Consider the following 26,426-nt stretch of genomic DNA (forward strand, 5'->3'; position numbering starts at 1 on the left):
GAGGCTTCCCCATTTAATCTGAAGGAAAACACCATCGACACAAGGAGTGGATGGAATCAGGGGTGGGGCAAGCCAGGGGAAACAAGAGGATGGGGACAAAACCAACAGCACAACTCTTAAACTCCTTTTAAAAATTTTCACCGACAGAGAAGTTTCCCTCCCTTGAAATCATTTGGCCCATTCACCTACCCAAACGTCCCATTCTGGCCGCCACCACTCATGTGGACCCTGCATGAAGTAAACTCAATTTGTAGAGAAAGTAATGGGATTTCTGCAAGTGTGTGTGAGTGTGTGCATGTGTTTTATAGAACAGTCCTTCTTGCACAGAACCAGGCTGTTCCATCAAAGCCGTATCTGTTATATTTCTGTCTTTCTCTTCTGTTTGGTGTATTCACCAACAAGAGAAAAGGAGGTAAGCTTTGGCGGCCCTGACCTGCAGCTGGAACACAATACTTTCGCACAGCCCTGCCGACCCCTGACATAAATTTTACACCGCAGCCGGCATTTACACACTCAGCATTACCATATGTATAGCTGCTCGGTGCTAATTATGCTAATCACCTGTCTAACTCGCTGCTGCGAAAAATGGTTGTATTTAGCAGTCCAGTGCCTACCAATGCAGCTTACTGTGTGGCTGAAATGTACATTCAGACGGCCCTGAATGGCGAGATTTTTCCACATTGCTGGCTGCATTCAGGCCTCAGAAAAATTTATTCAAGTCAACTGGTTTCGGTCCGCAACAAAAAAGTTACGAGAAAAAAGTGAGTGTGTTCTTGCCCTAACATTCTGGATCTGCTTGCAAGCAAAATGATAAATCAATTGGTGTGGGAAACAAAAAGGGAGAGAGATTTCTTTTGGAAGCCATGTGAAACTGTAGCCTATTTAAAAAAAAAAAAGAAAAAAAAAAAAGGGTCATCCTATCCCTCAAATCTCTAGAAAGAGCAGTTAATAGATATTTAGCCCTAATCCCAATTCTCTCAAATTGCAAGCTTTGTTTGCAATTAAGCAAGGTATTAAACATGTGCAGCTCTTTTCTGGATCATGTGTGGATTAAAATGATGGTATCATTTTTTTAAATTTATTACAACACTGTATGATTCTCAAAGGGGAAAATCAGGTAAGAGGAAAGAATGTCTTAAGTAGTTTGGGAAAACTCTTATTTTATCTTTCAAAAAGTTTCTATTTAAAAAGATACTGTGTGATACTTACACGTCTATTTTGTGAGATTTTCTGGTTTCTCCACTGAAGGAGCAAAAGAAATCAAGGGAGAGAATGGGGGTGGGGAAGATGGGAGAATTCGAGAAAGAAAAAAGTGGTTGGGAAGGGAGGGAGGGAGGAGGGCAGGAGAGAATCAAAAAGCCTACATTTTCCTTAATCTCAAAGTTCCTGTTTTTATCATCAATGTTTCTTAAAGCAATTTTCTCAGATCATTCTACAGAATGGATTTATTAAATCAAGATGATATTATCATAGGTTGTTTTAACAATTCCCGAAGTCCAAGCTGAAACCCCATTTCCTCCTAACTCACAAAACACTTTCCTATTAGTTTTTAAAAACCCTGAATCTAGTCACTGTAAGCACTGCTTAGTATTTGATTATTTGGGTGTGCACATCTGTCTAGCCATTCCAATTTCCTTGAACTGCCCACAGCACATAAGATACATTCTACTGAAGGGATGGCCGGAAGTGCTTGCTTTCTGACCTCCAAATGATCATAATTAGTAAATTATTTATTTAAATTTAGAAATTGGGAGCAAACTGGAAGGCCATTCATTTTGCAGTGTAACCTGGCTTACCCCACCCCCACCCCCACCCCGGCTACAAAACACCAGAGCAGCCTTGTGATAAATCTCAGGTTTACACACAGAAGGTGTACCAACCAGCATAAAGGGATTGTGAAAGAAGCTGGCTTCTCTTTGCAGCCAATAATAAGGGTAAGGCTCATTCATAGTAGCTTGAGGATGCTGCTATGAAGACAATAGCTTTCTTCCTATCAACTCACCCCACCATTCTGTTTATATAAATTTATATAAATTTATATAACTTTATATAAATTTATCTGACCCAATGAAGCAACATTATCCAAGCCACATCTTTCTCTCTTTGGCATCCCAATTCAAGTTGCTTTTCCTTACTAGTCTAAAGTATTAACTTGTCTGGGTTTTTTGTAGTTACAAATCTTGACTATGCAGCTAAAATTACAGACGATGGGATCACTACTGTGCTCACTGCAGAAAGCTAACCCCTCTCATTCCCTCAATCTCCCGCTCTTCTTAAATAGGAGGTGGACCACCCTGTCTCATGGCACAGAGGAGTGTTTACATTGCAGTACTTGACTGTGTAATACATCTGGCATTTTTGGGCAGGATTCCTGAGCTAGGGGCCAGAAGCCCTTAAGCAATGATTTAAAAGGGAAAAAAAAAAAGAAAAAGAAAAATCACGCACATTGACTTAACAAAGCCCACTTCCAGCTCTTTTTGTTTCCTTTCATATATGCTTCATCAATAACTGAAGACTATCTTGGTTGCTAAATTGGGGAAGTCTACTGTTTTTCATTTATTTTAACTATAATAGATAAAGCTTGTGCTGCGGTATGGAGGCTTGCTTCTCACTAGCCTTGCCTCCATAGCCAGTGGTGTTCTGGGACCCACATGCAGTGTGGACCATTTGGGCCTGCTCACACCTGGGTTTCTGGATTAGACATAAGGCCCTGCCTCCACATTATAAATCTCTCCAACAACAAACTTGTCACTCATTAGCAGGTACCTGACTGCCCACCAACGAGTTTCCTTAACACATGACATCTGTTTTTCCAGCTATGCTCTAAGCTCCCAACACAACAGAATGGTCACAGTCTTGAAGGGACCGAGGACAGGAGGCATCTTTCTGCAAATACAACTCCTAAAACTCTCCACAACAGTCAAGCACTTCCTCAATGGCAGCATTCTACTGTTTTGAAAGGCTAGTTATTTCTGTCAAACTTAAAAGATATATGGAGAAAAAGTGAGATATTGTAGTGAAGGAAAACAACAACCCTATATCCAATTAAGAGAAAAAAAAATTCTAAAAAGTATTACCATAAAGCTCCTAAATGCAGAGTTTAGAAGCAAAGAGTAATAAAAATGCTTATATTTTGATGACCCTGATGATGACTGTGTAGTGCTTCCACCAAGGAGCTCCCTCTTTCTGGGCTGCCAGAAACGCCTTCATGAGCAGAGTTGTCTACTTTTCGGGATGTCAACTGAGATTCTCGTGAGGACAGGCCATCTAATGCTGTGGCATCAGCCAAAATTTGGATGTGGAAACCTGTCCTCTTCCACCTCTATCCAGGCTCCAAGTTACCTTTGGTTCTGATGAGAGTCCCACCCGGGGAACACCTGAAATGGAGGGCCTGGGCTGGAATGTCACGGTGTATGTTTCACTTACCACCTCAGAAACACTATGGAGCCCAATCCTTCACACTCACATGGCACATTAAGCACAGGGGACTAGGACTTGTTTCATAGTCCACACATCAGTGGACTCTACAGTCACCTCAAAAGCTCATTAAAATGCCATGACTCTTCAATAAGGGAAGCACATCTACTGATAAGACCCCCATCAAAGAAACAGTCTTGAAACCAACCCTCATACAACCTAAGAACCCTAAAGATGCAGACGGTAGCTCTGCATCTAGTATCTCCCACAACTGATTTGAAACAATACATTTTCTAACTCCTTCCTGTCAGTTTATGATTAACCAGATTTACTACCATTTCAGATTTCACACTGGTAATTCCAGAGAGCCACTAGGGTTGGATTTGGGCAGTTTATGAATAGGTGGGAAGACAGATAGGTGGGAGGGAGAGGAGAGAGGAGAAGAGGGGAGAAGAGCAAAGAGATACAGGTGACGGAGAAGGGAGGAAGGAGGATGGAGAAAAGGTTCTGGGAACCGATGAGCAGCAAAGCAAATGACAGTATTTTAATAATAGAATTATTCAAGTATGGCAATTATTTAGGGAAGTCTCACATAGCTACAATTCTCTCAACATTTTTTTCCCAATATAGTGTCAAAATAATGCTAAGTTAAAATAGTGTATTTTGCAAAATGGCTTCTATTAAATCTGGTCTCCTTTCAAATAATTTAAACTATTTCCATACTTGTTTTAAAAGCCAAAAAAAAAAAAAAAAGTTTAAAATAAAACACTCCCCTCTTCTCAACCAGTTGAACAGATTACTCTTCAGGAGTTAAATCTGGGCAGATTCAGTCCTACTGGTGTGAACAAAGTAGGGGGGCAGCCACATAAACAGCCTCTTCCACTGCATAACTGTGACCCCCCAATAAGAGAAGGAGGGCAGACAAGTTACAGCTCAGCCCGAGTGGACAGAGCTGCAGGGGTCATGGGGAGGTCAGCTTTGAAGGAGAAATCCCAATGAAATATAAACATGGCATTGTGGAAACCAGACAAATCTCCCATAGCTTGTCCAGCCAGCGTTAATCTCGCCATCAGCTGTGGCGCATAATCCAAACAAACTGATCTGGCGGTTCATACATCTGGAAGCTGTCATCTTCTGGAACCTCCAAGCAGCGTTCCTCCTATCTGAAACACTCCATCGCCCAGCCTGACCTCTAAACTTGTCAGAGGGTCAAGAGTGGCAGGCACCAAAGAGATATAAGGATTCAGAGGGTCAGCTGCCATAGGAAGAAGGCATCTGAGGCTAGGTTATTTTTAAAGCACTTATTGTTGGGCATTTATTTTTTGATTGTTTTTCTCCAGATATGAAAGATACGCCACAATTGCTTCCACCTGTATGTATGTGCCCACTGTCAGAATCTAATCAATAACTATCTAAGACACATAGTCTTCATTTTAAAAGTGCCTAGGGGACCAAGGAGCAGAAAGGAGCTGTTGCCTTTTTCTTTCTCTCCTTTGTGAAATGCCAACACCCACCCCCCCCCCGCCCCCGCCACTGACAGCCCCAGAAACCAGAAACTGGCTGATAACCTTGGAGAGGGCAGAGTCTGTGCACTGCCTGCCTGGCAGACGGGCTTCAGTCCCTCGTTGTTTCTTTCTGCTGCACAAGAGCACCTGGTGAAAAGCGGTGTGTGACAGGAACATCTGGAGGAGAACTGCATCACCAAGAGCCCACGTACTATGTGGGCTTCGGAAAGGAGCTGTTACTGCTGCATGACCGAAGTCCAGCGGTACCTTTTGTTGTTTTTTGTAAAGTCACATTCATGCTAAAAAACCTTCAGTCTACCGTGTTGGAAATCCAGTGAGGTCTATCTGCAACATTAAGTTACCCAAAGGAAAAGGGAAAAAAAAGTATTCGAATATAACACTTCTCCCTTCTTCTATGGCCTACCCCCACCTGTTCTCAAGTTTTCATGATGTTTTTACTTGCTACTTAATATAATTCTAAGGATAAGCAAAAATTTAAATTATTTGCACGAAAAAAGTTAGATACCTGGGTCAGTAAATACGGGGATGGGGAGGGAGAGTTATCTTAAAGCTTTTGCATTTATGGCAATGCTTTAGCAGTGTAATAAAAGCCTTCCATCTGCACAGCATTGGTCTTCTAACTGAAATCTATTACCTATTATCTAAACCACTGGTTCTCAATTGGGGCAATTTTGCAAACCGCCCCCCCCCGCCATTTGACAATGAATAGAAACACAATGATCACATCCATGAGAGTGCTACGAGCATCTAGGGGGTAAAATCCAAGGATACTACTAAACATCCTACAGTGCACAGCACAGCTCCCACAACAGAGAATCATCCAGCCCCAAATGTCAGTAGTGAGAAACCTTCTTCTACACTGAAAAGGTGAAGCTCAATTATCTCCTCTAACTGCCTAACTTAGAGCCAAAAGCAGCCAAGAACACTGAAGGCTTATGCTAGTAACGACAAACTCTAGAGCACTTAGAAATATCAAGCAAGCATTTAAAAAAAAAAGTTCATTTGCCTTAAAAAAAAAAATCAAGTTATAATTTGTGTCCTCCTCTTTTGATGCTGGCCTCCAGAGATGTTAATAACCAAACATAAGACAATGTGGATTCATTTCAAGGCTGTTATCTTTTGCAGTAAAGGAGGCAATGTTAAGAGAAAAAACCAAAAAGCTCAAAAAGATAAATGAATGTTCTGTCACTGGAGAATCATGACAACAAACGCATTTCTTAGAGAGGGTTGGAGTGGAGGGGTAGGTAGATACTAAGTGAGACAGAAGGATAAAAGCGCTAAGCAAAAATGAAGAATCAACAGAGAAATGGGTGAGATTAAAAAGAAAGCATTTCCTTTCTGTGAGATCCAGGGGACGCTCTCTGGTACCAGGGAGAGAGCTGGAGGCCAAATATACTAGTGTAAACCTTGAGGCAGGCAAAGAATGGCTAAAGGAAGATCTGGCAAGTCCCAGCTGACACCACCCGCCAAACACCCTGCACACATCAGAGACCCTCCTGCTACATAGCTGGACCTTCCAAGACACAAGGTGTCCCACCTCAAACCTGCTGTCCCAACCAAAGGGAAGCACTGGGAGCTCTCCCAGAGGCCACACCCCTGTCCTCTGAGCCTTTGTCCATGCTGTTCCTTTGACCTGGAATGCCCCACCACCAGCCCTGCCCCTAACCGACCCTGACCCAGGCTCCCTTCCTCCCGGCTGTCCCACAAGGTGCCCCAGCCATCCTGCCACTGGTCTGTGTGTCTGCTGGGTGGAAGTCCCCTGAGGGCAGGGATGACGGTCTTTCACTAACATCTCTCTGGAGCTTCAGGCAGTACCTGACACAGAGCAGTCACTGAGAACTGAATGAGTATTTTTATTTTTAAGTAACACTCTCTTGCTGACCTTGCTGCCACTGGCTGGTGTTACTGAAACATTCCACATATTATTTCATCCATCCTCAGGACTCCATTCACAAGCAATCTAGATTTGAAATTTTTTTTACTTTCAAATACTATAACCCTAAGACCCAAGCTAGCACCTAATGTATATTGACAGTTTCTTTAAAAGCAATCATTGTATGAAGACTGTAACTACAGAATCAAAGAATTCTTATCACCAATGCTATAAAAAACATCTTCCTTATCGAGCTTATACTGGCTGTACATTGTGGCCAATGTATTCAAACTGTCTTTATAAAGCCATGTTTCCCCAGCACGTTAAACAAAGCATGAAAGCCAAATCAAAGATACAGCCTATCAAGTGGATCCCTTTAATTTGCTGCCTATATTAAAAAGATAACATTATTTTGGCAGATACGAAGATACTTGTAGTAAGTCTATGTGTGTACACAGATATAAAGGCAAGTGAAGATATTAATACACTATCTATAAATCAGTCTTATCTAGATATGAATGTACTTGTGTACAGATGTATAGTTGCCTTTGCATATATATGCATGTCAACTTTTATCAACAAAAGAAGTGACATTTTCCAAATTGTCCCTCAGGACTCTCTCCCCTTGAAATCTCTTATGCTTTCCTTTCTTCTGTTGCTTTTTAACTAAGAAAATATGCAACCTCCATTCTCTTGGTTTCTTTAGTGTAGCAAGCACCCTTGTTTATGCCCAGAATATCTGCAGTCTCTATTAAGAAATGACTATCTAACAGATTTCTTTGCTGATAGTGATGAAAAACGTACCTAAAACACTAAACTGCAAATTAACTTACATTCCAAGTTACTTCTCATTTTACTCTACTAAAGTTTAGGATAGCAGAGAATTCTTACCCTGAAAAGCAAATAATTCCATTATTTGCTGTTGATAAAAACACTTAAGCTCACTATGTCACAAACAAGACTTCCTCATTGTTACCTCTACTTTGAATTTAAATTAAAATTATAAAATGGTATGGTGGCCTCCTTGGTTGGGTTTATTTACACTTTTGATTGAAACTGTTACTTCTTCTACAGGGGAAGAATCAAGTATGGAATGAAGGAATGGCAAATCAAAGTCAAGGCAACAGGAGACAGGCTGACTTAAGTCACCAGTAGGCAAGGTGGACATGGAGACACAGAGGATCCATAATTTCTGACTTAAATAGGACAATAATTCAATCATCTAGTAAAAAAAAAATGTTACAAAGGCTATCAGGTTATAAAAATAAAGACAATAATAGATAGCTACTTTACTGAGTGGTAAGGCATGGGATAATATAAATGGTAAGGGTAGTTGTTTAACAAGTGATAGTATGGAGTATCTGGCCAAAGAATCAGTGAGCCACGCTGAAACTGCCAAAATAGAATGGGAAGGAAAATAGCTCAGAGGTCCAAACTAGGCACAGAGTCTTATTTCAGGTGTGTCATTCCCCAGGACTCTATCACTAAGCTAGAGCCCCGGCATGTTTCTCCTCCCAGGACTTGAAATGAGTTATGTAATGCACAAACATAGTTGCTTCTAAAAATATTTATACAATGTTATGCAAATAAGTGGGGGCTTCCCTGGTGGCTCAGATGGTAAAGAATCTGCCTGTAATGCAGGAGACCTGGGTTTGATCCCTGGGTTGGGAAGATGCCCTGGAGAAGGGAGTGGCTACCCACTCCAGTATTCTTGCCTGGAGAATTCCACGGACAGAGGAGCCTGGCGGGCTACAGTCCATGAAGTCACAAAGAGCTGGACACGATTGAGCTGAACTAACACACCCGCACACACACAAATAAGTTAACGTTAGTTGTCTACAAACTTATTAAAAATCTACTGGCAAGACTTGCTCAAAACAACAAGATATGGTCTTTTGTCATCATCATTGACACCCAACAAGTTTGTTGGTCCAAGTAGCAGAAAGGGAAATTTACTCATCTCTTGCTCTGCCCTAGAACCTAGGGTAGCGCCCCACAGTCTTAGCCAATCACATCATTTCTGAATGGTCCAGGGCCCCAGTGAGCTACTGCACTCTATCCCTGCCACACAGGGGGCCTCCCACTGCTGCTGTCCACTCAGCTTGGGCCTTTGTTTGACCCCTTTTCTGAGCTTCTGCTTAGAACTCCCTCCCTCCTCTGCTCTAAGTTGCCCTAATTTGCCTCACTACCTCCTTGGAAGGTTTTTTCTTTTGCCATTTAACTTTCAAATTTAATGCAGGTCTGACATTCAACTCTAATATTTTTAAGTGTGTGATTTTGTGCACAGGGGGTGTCTCACATCTTCAGCGTCCCTTTCAGAGCCCAGCACCGTGCTAGGACCATTATAGATGCACAGTAAACTTGCTATTAAGACAATATATGTGCTTAATAAAACCCTTCTTTTATCTACTAATGACAATGAGGCGCTGAGTTGAGGTAAATTACCCCATGGATTCAATCCAAAGAACACTGTTGTATTAATTACCAAGCTACTTAAGGCAAGAATGTTTTCTGGTCTTAATTATTTGGACTATTATTTTAATTGTCACTTCTCAACTAAAGACTCCACCATATGCTTGCAAAACACTGAAAGCTGAATCTTCACAAACAAGGCAAGATTTAATATTCTCCAAGGCTAGGTCTCCAAGACTATTCTGAAGAGGAATCAATTAGGCAATTATGCATGTACTCTTAGGCTTCCACGTTTTGTCTTAGATATCACTAGGAATGCCTCAGATATTCCGGTTAGAAGTATCTACATAATTACCTCAACCCATCTCTCCCACCTTATTATAAAAGATTCCCTAGGTAGTGTTCAGGGGTTAAAAGTTTCCAAACACCAACAATGTTACGTTGCAAAAAGAAAAAATAAAACAACAGAAAACAAAAACAACTCCCTTCCCTCCCCGTCCCCCGCCCCAAACAAAAACCCTGAATCAAAGAGATTTACAAAAAGAATGTAAAATGTTTCCGTCGGCGGTGGCGGCGTATGTCTCTGTGTGTGATCTATTTTAAATTTACAACCACTTGGAAAAAAAAAAAAAGACTTCAAGAACCCCCAAATTGAGGAATGTGGATAAAAGACTGGCAGAACCCTTGGAGAGCTCCCATGGCCCCTCCCTCCAAACCCGCGTTCTTAAAACACATTTATTTTTTTAATTCTCTCAGCCTGCAAAACTGCCTTCTCCCAGAATAATTCCATTTTAAAAGCCCCCACCCGCGAGGAAACATTAATCTACTTTGCAAACAAGCGTTCCAGTCTGTGCTTTACTGTTTTTTTTCAACTCCTTTTCCCCCACCCCCCCTTTTTTGTACCTTGAGACAAATGTTTTTTTTCCCCAAGAGCTGAAAGCTGTCCAAAAACAGGACCACACACGCCGCCGCCTCCGCAGGCCCGCGTTGCTCCCGCCCCCCGCCCTCCGCGCGGCGGCCGCGGCCGCCGGGGGCGCGCACACTCCCTCCAGCCGGAGGGGTGGCCTCTCTCTGCCCCCACCCTCCTTTCTCTTTGGACTCCGTGGGTGGGGGTGGGGGAGGGAAGGAAGCTGAGGACGTGAGCAGGGAGCGCAGACGCCTTCCTCTGGCCGCGTCTGGGCGCGCGGCGGAGGCGAGCGGCGGTGGCGGCTGGACCTGGGGGCCCCCCGGCCGAGCGGAGTGGTCTGTCCCGCGGAGGGGCCCCCGTGCGCCCCCGCCGGCCCGCCCTCGCCACTCTCTCCCACAACACCTCGCAAAGCGCAGCTCCCCGAGTAGATTACAGCGCGGCCTTTGTCGGGCGGGCCTGGCTCCTGGCCAGGCGCCCAAACAATAAACAATTCCCCCTGGTGCGGGCAGGGGGTTTTCGCTCTTCACAGAAAGGATCTAGGTGTATGCTGGCAAATATCTTTATCAATTGGAAGGAAGGGAAGGGGGCCCGGGTTGGGGGGACGAGAGGGCGCCGCGGCGGGCGCGGAGTTTCTTACCTTCCACCCACAGCTCCTCCACGTTGGTTTCGAGATTAGCTGCCTTTAATCCCACAGCGAAGGCCCCAAATATGAGGAGGCCTACAACCAAGAACTTGCCGCAGTTTTTTTGAATGTAACAACCCAGTTTAAATAAGAGTCTTTGAAACTTCGCTCTCAGCCACAGCGGCGCTTTCCGGCCAGTAGCTTTCCCCTGAGGATGAAGCAGAAGGGAGGAGTGAGCGCCCGGGAGTCGCGGGCCGCGCGTCCACGCCCGCTTGCGCGCACCCGTCCGGCATCCCGCGACGGCATTGCGGGGGGGTGGGGGGGTGCCCTGCGGGCTGGAACCCAGGTCGGCCAGAGGAAACGCGAGCGGCGTGGGTGGGTTGGGGGGGAGCTGGTCATAAATCAAAGTCAGGCTGCAGCGTGGGAGCTGCACCTCGGCCACAGCAGGGGCGCCCCCACGCGCAGCCTGCGTAGCGTCCCCGAGTGACTTGAAGGTTTGGGAAGGGGGACTGCGGGAACAAGAAGAAGACGAGGCAGTGAGGAGAGACACCATTCGATACAGGAAATATTCACACCGGTCCGGGAAGGGAGGGGCTGCGTAATCCCTGCGAGGGAGCCCATTTAAGAACAAGCAAACCACTGCGCCCTTGCCCGCAAGTTCTGCCCCAGCCTTCACCCTTTTCGGGGTGCTCCGCCGAAGGCAGGGACTGGGTACAAGAGCGCTTTGGAAACAATGTATGGCGGGCTCCCCCATTCTGATTCCCCCGCCCGACTTGGTAGTAAATTGGAATCCACGTGGTGAGCGTGGGCGCCGGAGCTCACTCGCGATGCATTTCCATGGCGTTGGGAGACGCCGTGTGAGCTGAATTAGGAAATGGGGCAGCCATCTGCAACTTACGACAATATTTGTGATCGGAAGAGGGCAGCCACATGGATCTTTCCCCTCCTCTCCCTTCCCTTCTGGTTAAACGCGAAAAGCAGCCGAGTGCTCAGGGGGCGAGCCCAGGCCGACGCAGTCGGGGGTCCTGGCTGGGTGCTGGCTGTTCCCGGCGGCGGCGTTTCCCCGGCGCTGGCCGCAGCCCCGGCGGGCCCCTGTCTGGGTGCTTGCCTTCCCCAGATTCCACACATTTCAGCGAACCTCGTAAACACAATGAACTCGGCTGTTCCGCAGACCCGCACCGCGAATTTAAGGTGGCAATTTGTTTACAACTTCCCTTTCCCCGCAGACTCTGAGATGAAGTGGCTCAAAAATTGGAAAAGAAGAGGGGAGATGCCCTTTTCCGAGGATAATTTTTAAGGGAGCAGAGATTTCATGCTCAACAAAAGCAAAACCTGCTGCCAAAAAAGGAAACCACCTTTATTTCGGTTCCCTCCTCCCCCCCTCCTCTCTCCGCCTCTCTCCACTCCGCCTCCCCCTCCAAGATGTTAAGAAATGTGGCAGTATTACAGGGGTTTAGGCTGCAAATAGGGGCAGGGGCGCAGGAGGAGGGGGCTTAGGGGCATCGGGCAGTGCCGCGCTGCGGCGGCTCTTGAGGTGGTCCACTGTGGACCGCTTTCCAGTGCTCCGGAAAAGGCACGCTGGGGAGGGCGCGTACGTACACACACACACACACACACACACACATACACACACAATCTCCACCCCCTGCAGACCTCCGACAGCCCTTTCCTCCCAGGACCGGAGGGAGGGTTTGAATTTTTCAATCCCCACTTGTCTTTTTTCCCCCCTTGGAGGTGTGTGTGTGTGTGTGTGTGTGTGTGTGTGTGTGTGTGTGTGTGGCGGGGACGATTCCAAAGAGGAAGAGGAGGGAAGAGAGAGTGGGAGGAGAGGAGAGACTGAAATGCACCTTGGAAATCTGCTCCAGAGCGAAGGCGGCGTCGCAGTAGCTGGGCCGGTGCAGATAGTCCCAGTCCGGCACGGCGTTGCGGCGCAGTCCCCCGGTCCGCCTGCGCCTCCCGCCACCGGCCGGCCGGCCCGGGGCCCCGCTGCAGCTGCCGCCGCCGCCGCGGTCCTGGAGCTCGGCGGCGTTACCAGCCGAGGCCATGTTGCCGCCGCCGCCGCGGGAACCGAGGCTTCCCGGGCGGCCCGGCGCGCTGCTGCCGCCGCTGCGGGCTCCCGGCGCGCCCTGGCGCTCGGCTAGCGAGGACGCTGCTGGCCGCCGGCTGTTCGGGCTGGGGCTCCGGTTGACAGACCTGCTGTTGCTCACACAGCGGGTGATGCTGCCGCTGCGGCCGCGGCCGCTGCCGAAGAGTCAGACCCTGCGCCTTCCATTGCCACATTGCGCGGGGGTCCCGAGGTCTCTGCGGCTGCCGCTGCCCACATCCAGTTCTCCGGAGGGCGAGAGCCGGCGCGTGGAGCCAGCCTGTCCTTCGGTCGCTCGCGCGGCGCTCCTGGCTGTCCCCAACTCCCCCTACCGCCTCCCGCCCCGCGCCGCGACCCCTTCACTGCAGAAAGCGCCAGCAAATCCCCGCCGCTCCCGCCGGCCTCGCTGACTCTCTCGGCGTCTCACGGGTCGCCCGAGCGGCCGCGGAGGGTAAAGGCAGAGCCGCCGCCGCGGGGTCCGTGGGCGCCCGGCGGGTCTCAGCGCTGTCGGGCCGGGGCAGCCGCCGCCGCCGCTGCAGTTGCGGCGGTTGTTGCTGGCGGTGGCGGCTCCAGAAGCTGCTGCTCGGGCTGGTCGCGCTCTGGCTGCTGGCTTCGCGGTGGCTGCTTGGTCCCGGACTCTGCTTTCTTGTGCTCCTCGCTGACCCGCTGGACCATTCTGCCCCAGTGCAGCGCGCCTCTCTCGCTCCCGGGACCTGGGGACTCCGCTCTGTGTGTGTGCAGCGGGCAGCGGCCGCAGCAGCTCCTTGATTCAATAGATGAGATGGAAGAAGAAAAAAAAGAACTCTCTCCATTTGGAGAAAGAGGAGGAGGAGGGGAGGGGGTGGAGGGGGAGAGAGCGAGCGAAAGAGAAAAAGGCTGGAGCTCCCGCCCCCGGGGCTGTCAGATGGCTTGGGTTTCTGCAACGCGATTGGCTCGCGGAGGGCAGAAATTACTCAGCAAACATGACTATTATTAGCTGCTTAGCAACAGCTCACCAAAGTAGAGAGACCACCCAGGTAGGCAACCCCAGTGTGTGCATCCCGGGCTTCGGGGGGAGCCTCCGAGAGCGCCAACCTTCTCGCATGCAATACTTCCATTAAGGAATGCTCCCCCTCCCTTTCTTTCTTATTCCTTTTCTTTTCAACAGTGTCTTCTTTTTGTAAGATGCTTTGCTCGCGCGCGCGCGCGCGCGCGCACACACACACACACATACATGAGTATTTGCCTCGCGATAGACACGGGGGAAAATGTAATATTTTTTTAAGCGCTTAAACAATTTCAGAAATTTCTTCAAAGAAAACCCTTTCAGAGGCACCTTGGCCTCAAGCTGCAGCAAATACTGGGAGGTCCAGCTTGAATTCCCAGGCCTGCACCAATAATGACAGGGTGGTGGATACTGCGCCAGTGTGTGCCAGATTTTTTTTTTTCCTTCTCTCTTTTCTTTTATAACCAAAGAGAAGACTTGGGCTCTCGCAGGGAACAACGCCTCGCATTAAGATAAACAAAATGGAAAGTTAAAGAGGAGAGTAAGGACGTTGGGGAAAGCCATCCTTTCTTAAAATTCGCTCCCCCCCCCCCCCGTTTTCCCTCTCTAAACCCCACGGCAGCACAGTCCAGGTTTGAAGGAGTCAGTGTTTTATAAACGTGGAATCCAGACACAGAAGCAGTCTCGTGGAGGCAGAGGCGTTTTTATTTGACTCTTTAATGCGACGTTTGTAGAGGAGAAACAACAGAATCCTTTTAACAACCGGAGAAATAGAAATGTTTTCTTTAGAAAGAGAGAAAAGCTTTCCTATTTTTGGATTCATTTGGACCCTCCCCCCTTTTCATTAACTACAAGTCCCTTTTTATTTAAAATCTTTTAAACCTTTCCCCCCAAACTGGTACGCATCCTGTTATATTTAATAGTAGCGTGACATAAAGGAGAATAAAGGCTTTGATGCTGGATTCATTTGAAACAAATTGTGCGCCGATTGCGAGGACTTGCCTGGACACTGCAGCCAGTGTCACCGAGACATCAGGGGGATTCGCTTCCCGTTGGGGCAGAAAACCTGCCAGTCTGAGGTGGATCCTGGGGTCAGAGACAAATTAAACTGCCTACACGGCTCCGATTTTTATTAAAAAAAAAAATTTTTTTTTTTGGAGAGTATTTTTCTTTTGCAAGTTAAGTTCCTCCCCGAGATAGAGACCAGACCCACAAACTCTCTATTCTGTCTCACTTTAGTATTTGGTTCCCCTCACCGCCACTTTTTTTTTCTTTTTGAAAAGTATTGAACTGCAGAGGCACTCCCTGCAGCAAGTAGCCGATTGAAGCCGTGAAATGGGGCAGTGTGGCTTTAAGATGCACACGGTGTGTGTTCATTGAAAAAAAAAAAAAACAGAAAGAAAAGGAAAGGAAAGGAAAGAAAGAAACCCAGATGGAGGGAAAGGGGGAGGAGCGGGGGAGAAGGCGGAGCCCGGGCGACCACGTGACCTAAGGCCCAGTCGGCGCGCGCTCCTTGGGCCCGGAGGCCTATTACGCGCGCGCGTGTCCGAGCGCGCCCACTAGCGCGCGCGCCGAGCTCCGGACTCCCCACTCCTGCGCAACCCTGGTCAAGCAGGTAGGGAACTGGATGCGCTCGGCTAGCGCCAGGCGGGCTCCAAGTCTCCAGCGCTGGCTCCCGGGAGCCCAAGGGAGGCGCACGCCCCACCGGCGCGGACGGACGTGCCGGACGCGCCGTAGTACATTCCTGAAGGCGGTCCGGCCCCCTTATGTCGTCCAATGCCTGCGCGGCCTCCTCGTGGTCGGCCAATAGCTTATCGCTCGGGTCCCTTCCCATTCAGCGGCCCCGTCCCGAAAGGAACTGCAGCCGGGCGCGCCGGCCACCCGGGCGGCCCACGCGGCTCCCGCAGGGGGCTAGTCGGCCAGCCCTCCCCGCCGCCTTACTTCCTCTTCGGCGGCTCCCCCCTCCCTCCTTCTTTCAATCTCCCCTTTCCTTTCTCCTTCCTCTTTCACCCTCCCTTTTTTTTCTCCCCCTCCCTACCAGCCTCACCACCTTCCCTCTAGCCTTTTCTCCTTCCTGGTTTCACTGGGAGGCCCTGCCCTCTGAATCCCAGACTGGCGAAACGCGTGCGGTACCCTGGGCTGCATGGGGTGTCCTGCAGAATTAAGAGACAAAGAGTGTATAAGTGTCTGAGATCGGGAGGAGGACCTGAATACCCGACCAGCGCGTAAATTCAAAACTTAAAACTCCGAAGGAGCACGTGATTTTGTGCGCGGCTCTAGGAAGGGTTGCGAAAATTCAGAAAAGACAAGCAGCGTGCATTTCAAATGACAGTACATTAATAAATAAGATCGCAGGAATAATGGGCTCGACCGAGAGCAAGCTTAATCTTTGAGCAATATCCTGGTCTTTATTATAATGTTTGGTAAATAGCATATCGGGACACGTGATATATTACTCTGGTTTTTTTCACTGAATGGTTCTACTGACGTTTCAAGTCAAACCGTTTTGTGCGTGCCTCTGGAAATTAATTTTTAAAGGTTTTGGGGTGGTACCCCTAAAAAGACACGTCAGTCTTATATTTGAGGCTTGCTGTGTGGCAAAGGTAACCATGTAGCTATAGGCAGGGTGCTATGTTTTTCTTTACGAAATTCTATACAATGTTTTGGACCAAAACATTAGTTTTTCCTTTATTGCAATTTCAGCGTAGATTATGGAATTCTAAAATGAAATGATAAGCTATGCACACATAATGATTTCCTATTACTCTCCACGCAGCTACATGTACACCATTTCGATGACCAAACCTTTCACTCGGGCTCACTTCCCTGGGTTTGACTTAATTCCTAAACGTTCTGAACACTGATCTCTGGCGTTTTCAGCTCCTTTAGCCCCCTCACCCGCTGTTTGATAGGTTAACTTTTCAGTATCTCAGACAATAGTCTCGGCCTGTAAATTCTACCATGGGTTCCAGGACAGCAGTCCCCAGCCTGGGCTCTAACAAGCTCTATCTTAATCTCCCCACCCCCACTGGCCGCTTCCCCTGTGGTCTGCCTTTTTCATACACGGAGATGAATTACTTTGAGGATCTAATTGGCCTTGTTTCTGTAACGTTTTAAGAAAGGAAGAGGAACCAGTGTAAAAGCCTGCTCGACTTGGGTGGTCAGGGTTGAGGCTGCCCCCAATTTGCCTCATTGCTGATGCATGTGAGTTCGACATTCCCAGCGATAATGTTGTTCCTAATCAATCTGCCCTTATTTACATTTGTAAGCATTGTCGGCTTTAATATGCATGCCCTGTGCAGGGCACCGCTGCGCCACACCGGGTTTGTTAACTTCAACCAGGATTCTCCAGACCTGAGAGGAGGCTGACAGGAGGAGCCAGGGCTGCAAAGGTGTCTGCTGGGAAAAATCTCTTTAGTGGCCTTTCTGCACTGAACAAGTGAGACGCCTGGTGCCTTTTCAACCAGCAGGAGTTGCTGGCCCTCTTTCTTGACTGTCCCGTTTTCCCTTTCCAAGTAAAGTCCATCTCAGTGCATCAGTTGTCATTTTGGTCTCCCTGTCATGATCCAAGACTTCATTGGAATTTGTACTTTTCAAAACACATTCCTTAGACTCTTCAACTATGATTCCTTCATATCTTTTCTCTACTCCAATATTCAAATAACCATGGTCACACCACACACATCTCAAAAATGACATCTGATTATCCCAATGATGACATTGAAATAAAACATCTGCCCTTTGTGTTTGGACATTCCAGTGATAAGAAACTGTGGGAGCTGCACTTGGTGGAGTAATGAGAAACCACGCTGGAACTTGACTTTTCACTGGTTTCTCAGATCCAACTAATTAGGTCTTTAAAATCTAATGTAATTTAGCTAATATCTGCAGAGTACAAATGAATGGAGGAGTAGATGTATTCTAGTAATTTGACCTTTGGGCCATGTTATAATTTTTTCTACTGAGCTTAATACTCTTTTCCACAAATGCAAAGAATTGCAAACATTACATTAAGTCCCACAAGTATTCCTGTGGAGAGGCTGCGATGGGGAGAGAATTGGGGATTTAAAGTGATATTCTATTTGTGGATGGAGAGCCCAGAGTACTGGATGTGAGTGATGGGCCCAGAACCTGAGCAGTTCAAAGCAGGTACCTTGGATAAGAGTTGACTCAATTCAAGCCATTTTTTGGCTCCCTAAGAATGTCTTATTATTTCCTCATTGGCAGCTTTTGTATTTGCTTAAAGGTGATGGTAGAAAATGAGTCTAAAAGGGGGAGGGAAAAAACCAATTCAGCAGCCCCAGAATGTAACCCCCTTAAGTATGACTCCCCTCCCCTTCTCCCTTCAACCTTCTGTTTCCTCCCGTATTCCCCCCTCCCCAGAACTGGAGGAAAGGGAACAGCTCTAGCCAACTTGTCAAAATAATGCTGCTAATTACCCCTGATCTCCTTTAATGGGAAGCTGCTCCCAATTCTACAAAAGAGTAAATGAGGGGTCTACAGCACAAACCCAGGAGCACTGGTTTTTTTTTGTGTGTGTGTGCTTGCAGTGAGCTTGGTGGGGGGTTGGGGGGGCCGGTGGTGGTGGTAGAAGGAGATGTCCCGAGAAGGTCCCGGAAATCTTCATGTACTCCAGGTACACATACTAATTTGGAAAAGGGACTTAGACTTTCTGCGTAAAAGGGACTTAGACTTTCTGCCAAAGCTATTGGTATTCTCTTGCTGGGAATGTCACTAACTGCAGAGAAAATGCTCAGTCTACAATGAACTTGAAAGAAAACAGCATTGACCCTTAATATTTATTCCTTCCCTTGCCTATATATCTTCTTAGCCACTTTAAGAGATAGAGATGTATTCTGGAAAGACCCAAACTTCGAACATTCTCCATCTCTCTCCTTGTCTCTATCTCCCCATCTAATATATCCATATCAAACTCTGCATTTGGCAGAAGGCACACCATTCATTTCGGTGATCTCTGCCATCGGGTCTTGCATGAAAAAGAAGCTGAGCAACATGATCCCTTTGACCCACTGCTGGAGCAACAAATTTATTAGAGATATAGGCATGAGAAATGAAAGGGAAGTAAAACAATTCCAGCTTATTGTGTGTCTTTCTTTCATACTGCTAATCCGGTTTACACATCACGCCTACATGTCTCAATAGGGCTTTATACACTGTGGCAGAGGCGGGAGAAAATAAAAGGTGTGTGTGTGTGAGAGAGAGAGAGAGAAAAGACAAAATAGGGAAGACCGATATTTTAATCCATTCAATCTATATTGATTTGCCTCATTAGATTTTCTATCTGTAGAAAGTTGAAGATAATTTTTTAAAAAGTCATTTTTTCACAAAATAATTCCAAATGGTGCTAATTCCTATTCAAATAGCTTGTTACATTATGACTAGATTATAACCAGAAATTAGCTACACTTCTCAGTGAGTTTGAAATGAAGCTAATACCCCAGATTGAGAATGAGCCCATGGGTGTCTACCTTGATTCAACATTTTAGAAGAAAAAGGTCTTAGACTCAAAGGGGGAAGGCTGTGAAACACAGTCTTGTGGGAGGAAGCTGGGTGACAACTGGAACACACACAAACTCACAACTGAAACCCTTGTTTTACAACATGGGTACACAGTGCACCTGAGGCAACAATTTATACCACCCAGAAACAATAAGTTACAGTAACAAAGGGTGACACCAAAAGGCATTGTCTTTCTTTGTAGAGGCAATTAATTGCATGTTGAACTACTGGAGCCAAAAAAAAAAAAAAAAACGAACACACAAAACGCTGAAAAAAGGACTATTGTAGGAGTTCAAAACCTCAGTATCAAAGTATTGAAAACTTAGAACCACCCATAGTGGGTTTTTATTATTAGCTCCTGTTCTTTCATATGGTTTCCTCCCTAGAGAGGAAGGAAGGCTAGAAAGGGAAGAAGATGGTCTTCTCTCCCATGTCTATGAAAACAGAGGTCTCTACGTGTCTTCCAGAGACAACAATCCATATGGTTCTTCTTAAGGTGATGGAAATCGAGATCTGAAAATTTGGAGTTTATTGCTCATCCACCAAGTAGGAGTCATGTTTAGCAGGAACTTAAATACCTGAAGACACAGTATATGTCACCTCCGAGGTACAGTCTCTGGAGGTCTTGTGGTCCCATGGTTGGCACCGGGTCTACATGGTTTTGGATCAGTCTGGCCCACCTCAGGGATCCCCCTCAGGCCCTACTTAGCCATCTCAGCACCGGGCTAGCCGCCCACCTCTTTAATGGTTGGCAGGCACCAGAATGCCCAATTCCGTGGGTGCAAGAGTCAACACATACCTCTCCTACCCGTGGCCCCTTCCTGAACCCAGGAAAGCCCCTTTGGCCGTTATTCCCACCAACGGCGACCGGGAGAAGGATGTTTGCGCTCCGGGTTTTGATAAGGTACTTCTCTCCTATCCCTGGGTGTTCCACTCAGAGTCCCGGCCCAGGTGCCGAGAACAAGGTAGGGGTTCGGGAGCGTACGCCCAGCCCCTCGGGCAGACCCTCCCCGAGCTCCCGGGAGACTAGAGAACTTGCCCGGGTGCGCGCGCTCCCGGCCCGCACCCTCCCCCCGGCGCTGTCACTCTTCGGACCAGCCCTCCATCCCCAGCGCTCAGCCTCCGCTGGCAGTCAGTAGCCACCACCAGGCTGATGAGCGGAAGCCAAGGTGGCGACCCTTTCAAGCGTGAAAATGGGATCCCAGGCGACCCCCTCCGTGAGAATTCCCCTCGGAGCCGTTCCCCGGCCGGGCCCGCCGCAGACAGCCCCCTCCCCGCCCAGCGGGGCCGGCCTCGGGGGGCGGGGGCCCGGAGCGTGCGAGCTAGCGAGCCAGCCCGGAGGCGCGGGCCGGCGCCCCTGAGCCCCGCCGGCGCAGCCCACCCAGCCCCGCGGCCCCGGCGCGCCGCCCGCCCCGCCCGCCCGTCCCCGCAATCCCGCGTTCCCGGGGCGCACGCCGCGCGAGGGCGAGGTGGCGGCGGCGGCCGAGCCGGCTGCACTCACCATAGCCGGCCGTCAAGCCCTGCCCGGAGCGCGGGTGCCGATGGCGCGGACGCTGCGCTTGGATTTCACATCAATTCCTTTCCCCCCCCGTGCCCCCCTTTCCTGGTCTTCTGCTCCTCCGTCTTCTTCCCGTCTTCCCTCGTCTCCCCCTAGTCTTGTCGCCGCGGATCTCTTTGTCTTCCCTGTCGTCGTCTTTTTCTTCGTCTTCGTCTTCTCCTCCTCCTCCTCCGTCTTTACAAAAGGAACGGAAAGTGTAAAAACCCCGGCGCGCTGGGCCGCCGGAGGCTTTCGGCGGAGTGCGGCGCGGACTCACAATTACAAGCCTGTTTCTATTAAGCAGTTCCATGGCCCTCGGCGTGGGTGGTCTGCCGCGCCATAGGCAGGACCTGTCAGGGTCACGTGACAGATCCGAAAACTTTACCCCTTTACAATAAACTCAAGGAAAGCAAAGTAAACTCGAGGAACGTGCTATCAGCAGAGCCCTCCTGGGTAAACAGGCGCTCCCCTCCCCGCCTTCCTGGGAGGCGCCCCGCCGAGCGAGCTCCTCCGAGCCCCTGCCGCCCCTCCCCGCCCCCTGCGGCTCTGTCTGCGGGGGGCCGCCGGGCGGGGGGTCTCCGCTCAACAGCTCGCCTTCCGCACCTACTGCTCCCCAACCCCACACACGTTATTTGCTAACAAATAGCCACTTGCCCAAACCCCTGAGTGGGCGGTGCTGGGGGGAAGCAGGGAAGCTCATTTTAGCATCCCCGGCGCTCCGGGAAATGAGGGGTGCCCAGAGAGAGCGCTGCAGAGGAACACCACTTTCCTGTCTTCAGTTCTCAAAGCCCTTTCCCGCTCACATTCCCACGGAAGCCCCGAGAAGCTGGGAGCATTCTGGTTGACAGGCCCACAGGCTGACAGGGAGGCAGAGAGCCAGGGAAGCCGGGCAGATAACAAGAGTCTCCCCGGGGAAATGTTCTGTGTACTAAGATGTATGTGGATTCGTGCAGCTTCTGTCGGAGGTCCCTGGGAAGCTGTTACTTCTGAAGTAAGACTAAAGTGGAATCCCTTGGAAACCAAGATTGGTAGCTGGCTGAGGAATCACTAATTGATATTTGCTCTTTTCCCTTCCAATTACTGTGGTTTTTGGGGTATGCCACCCAAACGCTCCCACCCACGCTGCCTTCCCAAACGAGGCCAGCTTGGGTGATTGGGCTAGACGGAAGTGCTGTGGCTCTCAGCCTCTTACCCTAAATGGAAAGTCCTATTCAGGAGAGACTCGGCTGCAATGTTTAATCTACTCAAACCTGCAGGGTAAACTGTTTCACATTCAGACCGCTGAAAGGTGCTATTTTAAATGAACCCCGTTTTGAATAAAGATGAATTACAGATACAGGGGGAAGGGGTAACGAAAGTTCCTGAAACTGTTGGGAGTTACCTAGCTGGTCTTCAAGAAAAGCCTGCCTTTTCTCACCTCATTCTGGGCTGACAGTGTGATTACGGGTGTGTGTGTGTGTGTGTGTACATGTTGTTATTAAAACAAAATAAAACAATACACGAAAGTCACAATGGGGCTTCTCAGTGGCACTAGTAGTAAAGAACCCAACTGTCAATGCATGAGGCGCAAGAGACAGGGGTTCAGTCCCTGGTTGGGGAAGATCTCCTGGAGTAGGAAATGGCAACCCACTCCAGTATTCTTGCCTGGAAAATTCCATGGACAGAGGAGCCTGGTGGGCTGCAGTCTATGGGGTTACCTGGTTATGTGGTGGCCTCTCCCCACCCCCACAAGGGTCACAAGTCATCTCCTTACCCCAAAGATGATATACCATTCTTTAACAGGGTCATTTGAATTTACAGGGTGTTTGTGTTTGAAACACATTAAGTAATTAAACATTGGAATACTGGACAACCCTATGAATTAAGCTGGTCCAAAAAGGGGTTATCATTTCATACCAGTTGACTTTAGTATAAAATGGTCTCAAATGGATATTAGATGAGCATGGATTCTGTGTCATAATGATTGGGAAAACAAACCCACCAACATTTCCCTCTGAAAGACTACCTTTTGGTGTCATATCAAAGGATTCTGTTCATACCCTAGAGGAAACAGTTTAGCGAACAACTTTTAAATGGCCCATGATATAAAGTTGTTAGGTAAGCTAGTTTTGCAGGGAAATTCCAGCAGAATTGTGAAGTTTGCCTTTCCCAGTTCAAAGGAAGACCCTCACGCAAGCACATTTGGCTACCTGCTCCGTGAGTATGGCCAAGGTTGATAATTAGGGGTGGACCCAGGTTTGGTGGGGTCTCAGGCATATGCAGTTTGGTAAGGGGAGACAGCTTCTTCAGGAAGTCCAAATTACAAACAAAATCTAGTACAGGGCTGTGGAAGGGGAACTGTGGAAGGAGGGGCCCTGAAGCTGCATGAGCCTCTGGTCAAGTTACCCCTTTATAGTACAGAACGGGGAAGTTACAGAGCTGCCCAGATTTTGTGGTCTCGCCATCACTAGTTAAGACTGAAGGTCTTAATGTCATAGTTCAATCAAATGCTTTATAGTTGGGAGCAAAGATGAGCTTGGTTTGAATGTGAACTGTTGATGTTGGGCAGTAGTGGTTTAGTGAATCAGGGAGATAGAACCTTTAGTGTCTTGAAAGGTCGGGAAGGAGAGGAGGGCACACTGGCAATGCTCTCCCTCAATAGCAGCTTGCCCTTCCTATCCTTCTTCTGAAATCAGGTTTTGAAAATTATCTCAGTACTATGCCCTCTCTTCCCTTCACTCCTAGATGTTAGAAACATTAAATCATCAATTCTGAGACATGTGTTCTCCGGGATCCAGAGCCCCGTGCATTGGTACCTTCTGGCATTTCTCTGAGACTCTCTGCCAGGGTAGGTGGGCTCTTTCTTATCAAGCAGCTGCCGCCACCATTCTAAAGTTGCTTGTGTCTCATCCCTTCCTGCAAAGCCAGCTCCAGTGCTGCCTCGTCTGATAACCCTCTTGGCATGGAGGTGTCAATGACTGTCAAGGCTTCCAGACAGCAGAGCCCAGTTGTAGCCTGCCCGATCTGATAAGCCAATTGGCATCAAGATGTTAGTGACTGATGAGGCCACTAGACAATACATTTGTAAGTTAACTTGGACTTTTAGAGCATGCCCAAAGGAATAAGTTGCCAAGTTGGAAATTTCAGGGCGTTAAGGCAGGACCAGTTGGAGACATGTGGGGCATCTGAGGACGGAATAATGGAGGGACCTTTTGAAACAGGTCTGAAAACAGACCACATGGGCATGATCAAATTTTTTGATGGGCAAGGTCATTCCTGGCTCTCTTTGTCTCTGAATATCTGCTGCTACTTGAGATACAGTTGTTAGCCTTGCCACACATAAACACACACACAGGCACATGCATGCACATACATTCTTCTTTCTGTGCTCCCCTCTTTCTGGTTCCACTAAATGTGGGCACCTCAGCACTTTTACTCATCCCCTCCCTGACTGCAACCTCCGGCAACTTGAGGGTTTCAAATGAATAACTGAGGGTTCAGGAGAAACATTTGTCCACATTTGAGAACGTCTCCATCTCAGGATGAATGCCCCTCTCATACTCTGTCAGTCACCCTTGGTGTGGTCATTCTTTAATACTGGATCAGACAGACCAAGCTTTCATAAAAAGTAATTTTGCCCAGTGTAGCGATTTCCATCCTAAAATGACTACCCTCTCTTCCTGTCAGGAGGATACCTACCCCAAGACAAACCAACTTACAGAATTGGGGCTTTGAGAACTGAAGGGTAAGAAGTATTTAAGGTGGTTGGTTGGAATTAGGAGGCTGAATGAACAATTGAATTATAGTGGTAATTGCAATGCTGAAACAGAAAAAGAAGAATTTTTTAAACAACAATGAGAAGTAAAACAGGATTGCAGAGCAGAAAAACCTGCACAAACAGCTTGGAAACAAAAAGTGGTGGAATAAGACCTGGAGTGTCATAAACGAGCTTTGTTTGAGTGTGATCTGTTGGAGTCATAAACCAAAGACTTTTAAGGGCTGCCATTACCAAATACGGAGACATATGGAGAAGTTGTAATATTCAAAGGTAAGACAATAACCTCAGGAGGAAAAGAAGCAGGGAAAAGAGATACCTGGGGAACCTCCTACCTCAAAAAATGAAACTGACCCAAGTTGTTTACTCTTGCAATGGATATACATATAGAACTGTCTCTGATCAGAGGATTGCCTCTATGGAGAACTTCAGGGGCAGCCTTGCCAGTGTAGAATGCGGTAAGAAATGAAATGCCAAAGAAGATTTTTAAACTATGGGAGGAAGCTGTGCCCAGGCTGGCTGGTGGTGATGGTGATGGTGGCAGATCAGAGCCAGGGGAAACAACTTATTGCAATCAAGCAGGTCAGAAGAATTATCAAAAGGTTCCAATTGTATCTAAAAGAACTGAAAAAGATATTAAATGTAGTAAATATAAAAAATACCCTCTGTCTGGAAAAAGAACAAAACTGGAGATATAATCCTTCAGACCATACTATAAAGCTACAATAATCAAAGCAACATGGTATTGGCACAAAACATATAGATCAATGTAACAGAATAGAAAGCCCAGATATAAACCCACGCACCCAAGGTCAATCAATCTATGACAAAGGAGGCAAGAATCCACAATGGAGGAAAGAATCTGTTCAGCAAGTGGTGTTGGGAAAGCTGGACAGCTACATGCAAATCAGTGAAATTAGATTGACTACCTCATATCATATATAAAACTAAACTCAAAATGGTTTAAAGATCTAAATATAAGACATGACACCCTAAATCTCCTAGAAGAGAACACAGACAGACATTCTTTGATATAAATCATAGTGATATCAGTCTCTGAGGCAAATGAAATAAAAGCAAAAATAAATAAATGGAACATTATGAAACTTAAAAGCTTTTTGCACAGCAAAGTAAACCATCAATGAAATGAAAAGACAATGTACAAAATGGGAGACAATATTTGCAAATGGTGCAGCCTTCAGGGGTTGATATCCAAATTACACAAACAGCTCAAGCAACTCAGTAACAAAAAAACCAATGCAATAAAAAATGAGAGAAGATCTAAACAGATATTTTCCAAATACAACATGCAGATGGCCAATAGGCACATGACAAGATACTCAGCACCACTTATTATTAGAGAAATGAACATAGAAACTCAATGAAGTATCACCTCACACCACTCGGAATGACCATCATAAGAAAGTCTACAAATAAATGCTAGAGAAGGTATGAAGGAAAGGGAACCCTCTTACACTGTTGATGGAAATGTAAATTCATGTAGCCATTATGAAGAACAGTATGGAGGTTCCTTAAAAAACTAAAAATTGAAACATCATATGATCCAACAATTCCACTCTTGGGTATTTATCCAGAAAAGACAAAAACTCTAATTCAAAAAGATACATGCACCCACCCTAATGTTCACAGCAGCATTATTTACAATAGCCAAGACATGGAAACAACTCTAGTGCTCATCAACAGACAATTGGCTTAAGAAGATGTGATTGATATATGTGTGTGTTTGTGTATAAAACTCAGCCATAAAAGAGAATGAAATGTGCCATTTG

General features: G+C 47.4%; 1 protein-coding gene and 1 long non-coding RNA gene across 6 annotated transcripts in view; one reads left to right on the forward strand and one right to left on the reverse strand.

Moving 5' to 3' along the window:
• PTCH1 (patched 1) overlaps positions 1–21,344 on the reverse strand; it is a 69,358-nt gene extending 48,014 nt beyond the window's left edge. For 2 of the 5 annotated variants that reach the window (XM_043453920.1, XM_043453919.1), the window contains exons 1-2: positions 12,605–13,890; positions 10,773–10,965 (exon numbers count right to left, since the gene is read on the reverse strand). In XM_043453920.1, the coding sequence (XP_043309855.1) occupies positions 10,773–10,965; positions 12,605–12,802 (391 nt within the window). In that variant the 5' untranslated portion in view covers positions 12,803–13,890. Of the gene's footprint in view, positions 1–10,131; positions 10,210–10,772; positions 10,966–11,655; positions 13,891–20,846 lie in introns of those variants that run through there. The other 3 variants (XM_043453921.1, XM_043453922.1, XM_043453923.1) reach the window with 3 other exon arrangements.
• The window catches only part of LOC122432120, a 78,586-nt gene continuing 67,480 nt past the window's right edge, over positions 15,321–26,426 (forward strand). Inside the window, exon 1 of the long non-coding RNA XR_006266744.1 lies at positions 15,321–15,440. This is a non-coding gene — a long non-coding RNA (uncharacterized LOC122432120). The remainder of the gene's footprint in view (positions 15,441–26,426) is intronic.

The sequence above is a fragment of the Cervus canadensis genome, chromosome 30, assembly GCF_019320065.1.
Source record: "Cervus canadensis isolate Bull #8, Minnesota chromosome 30, ASM1932006v1, whole genome shotgun sequence".
Classification (NCBI taxonomy): domain Eukaryota; kingdom Metazoa; phylum Chordata; class Mammalia; order Artiodactyla; family Cervidae; genus Cervus; species Cervus canadensis.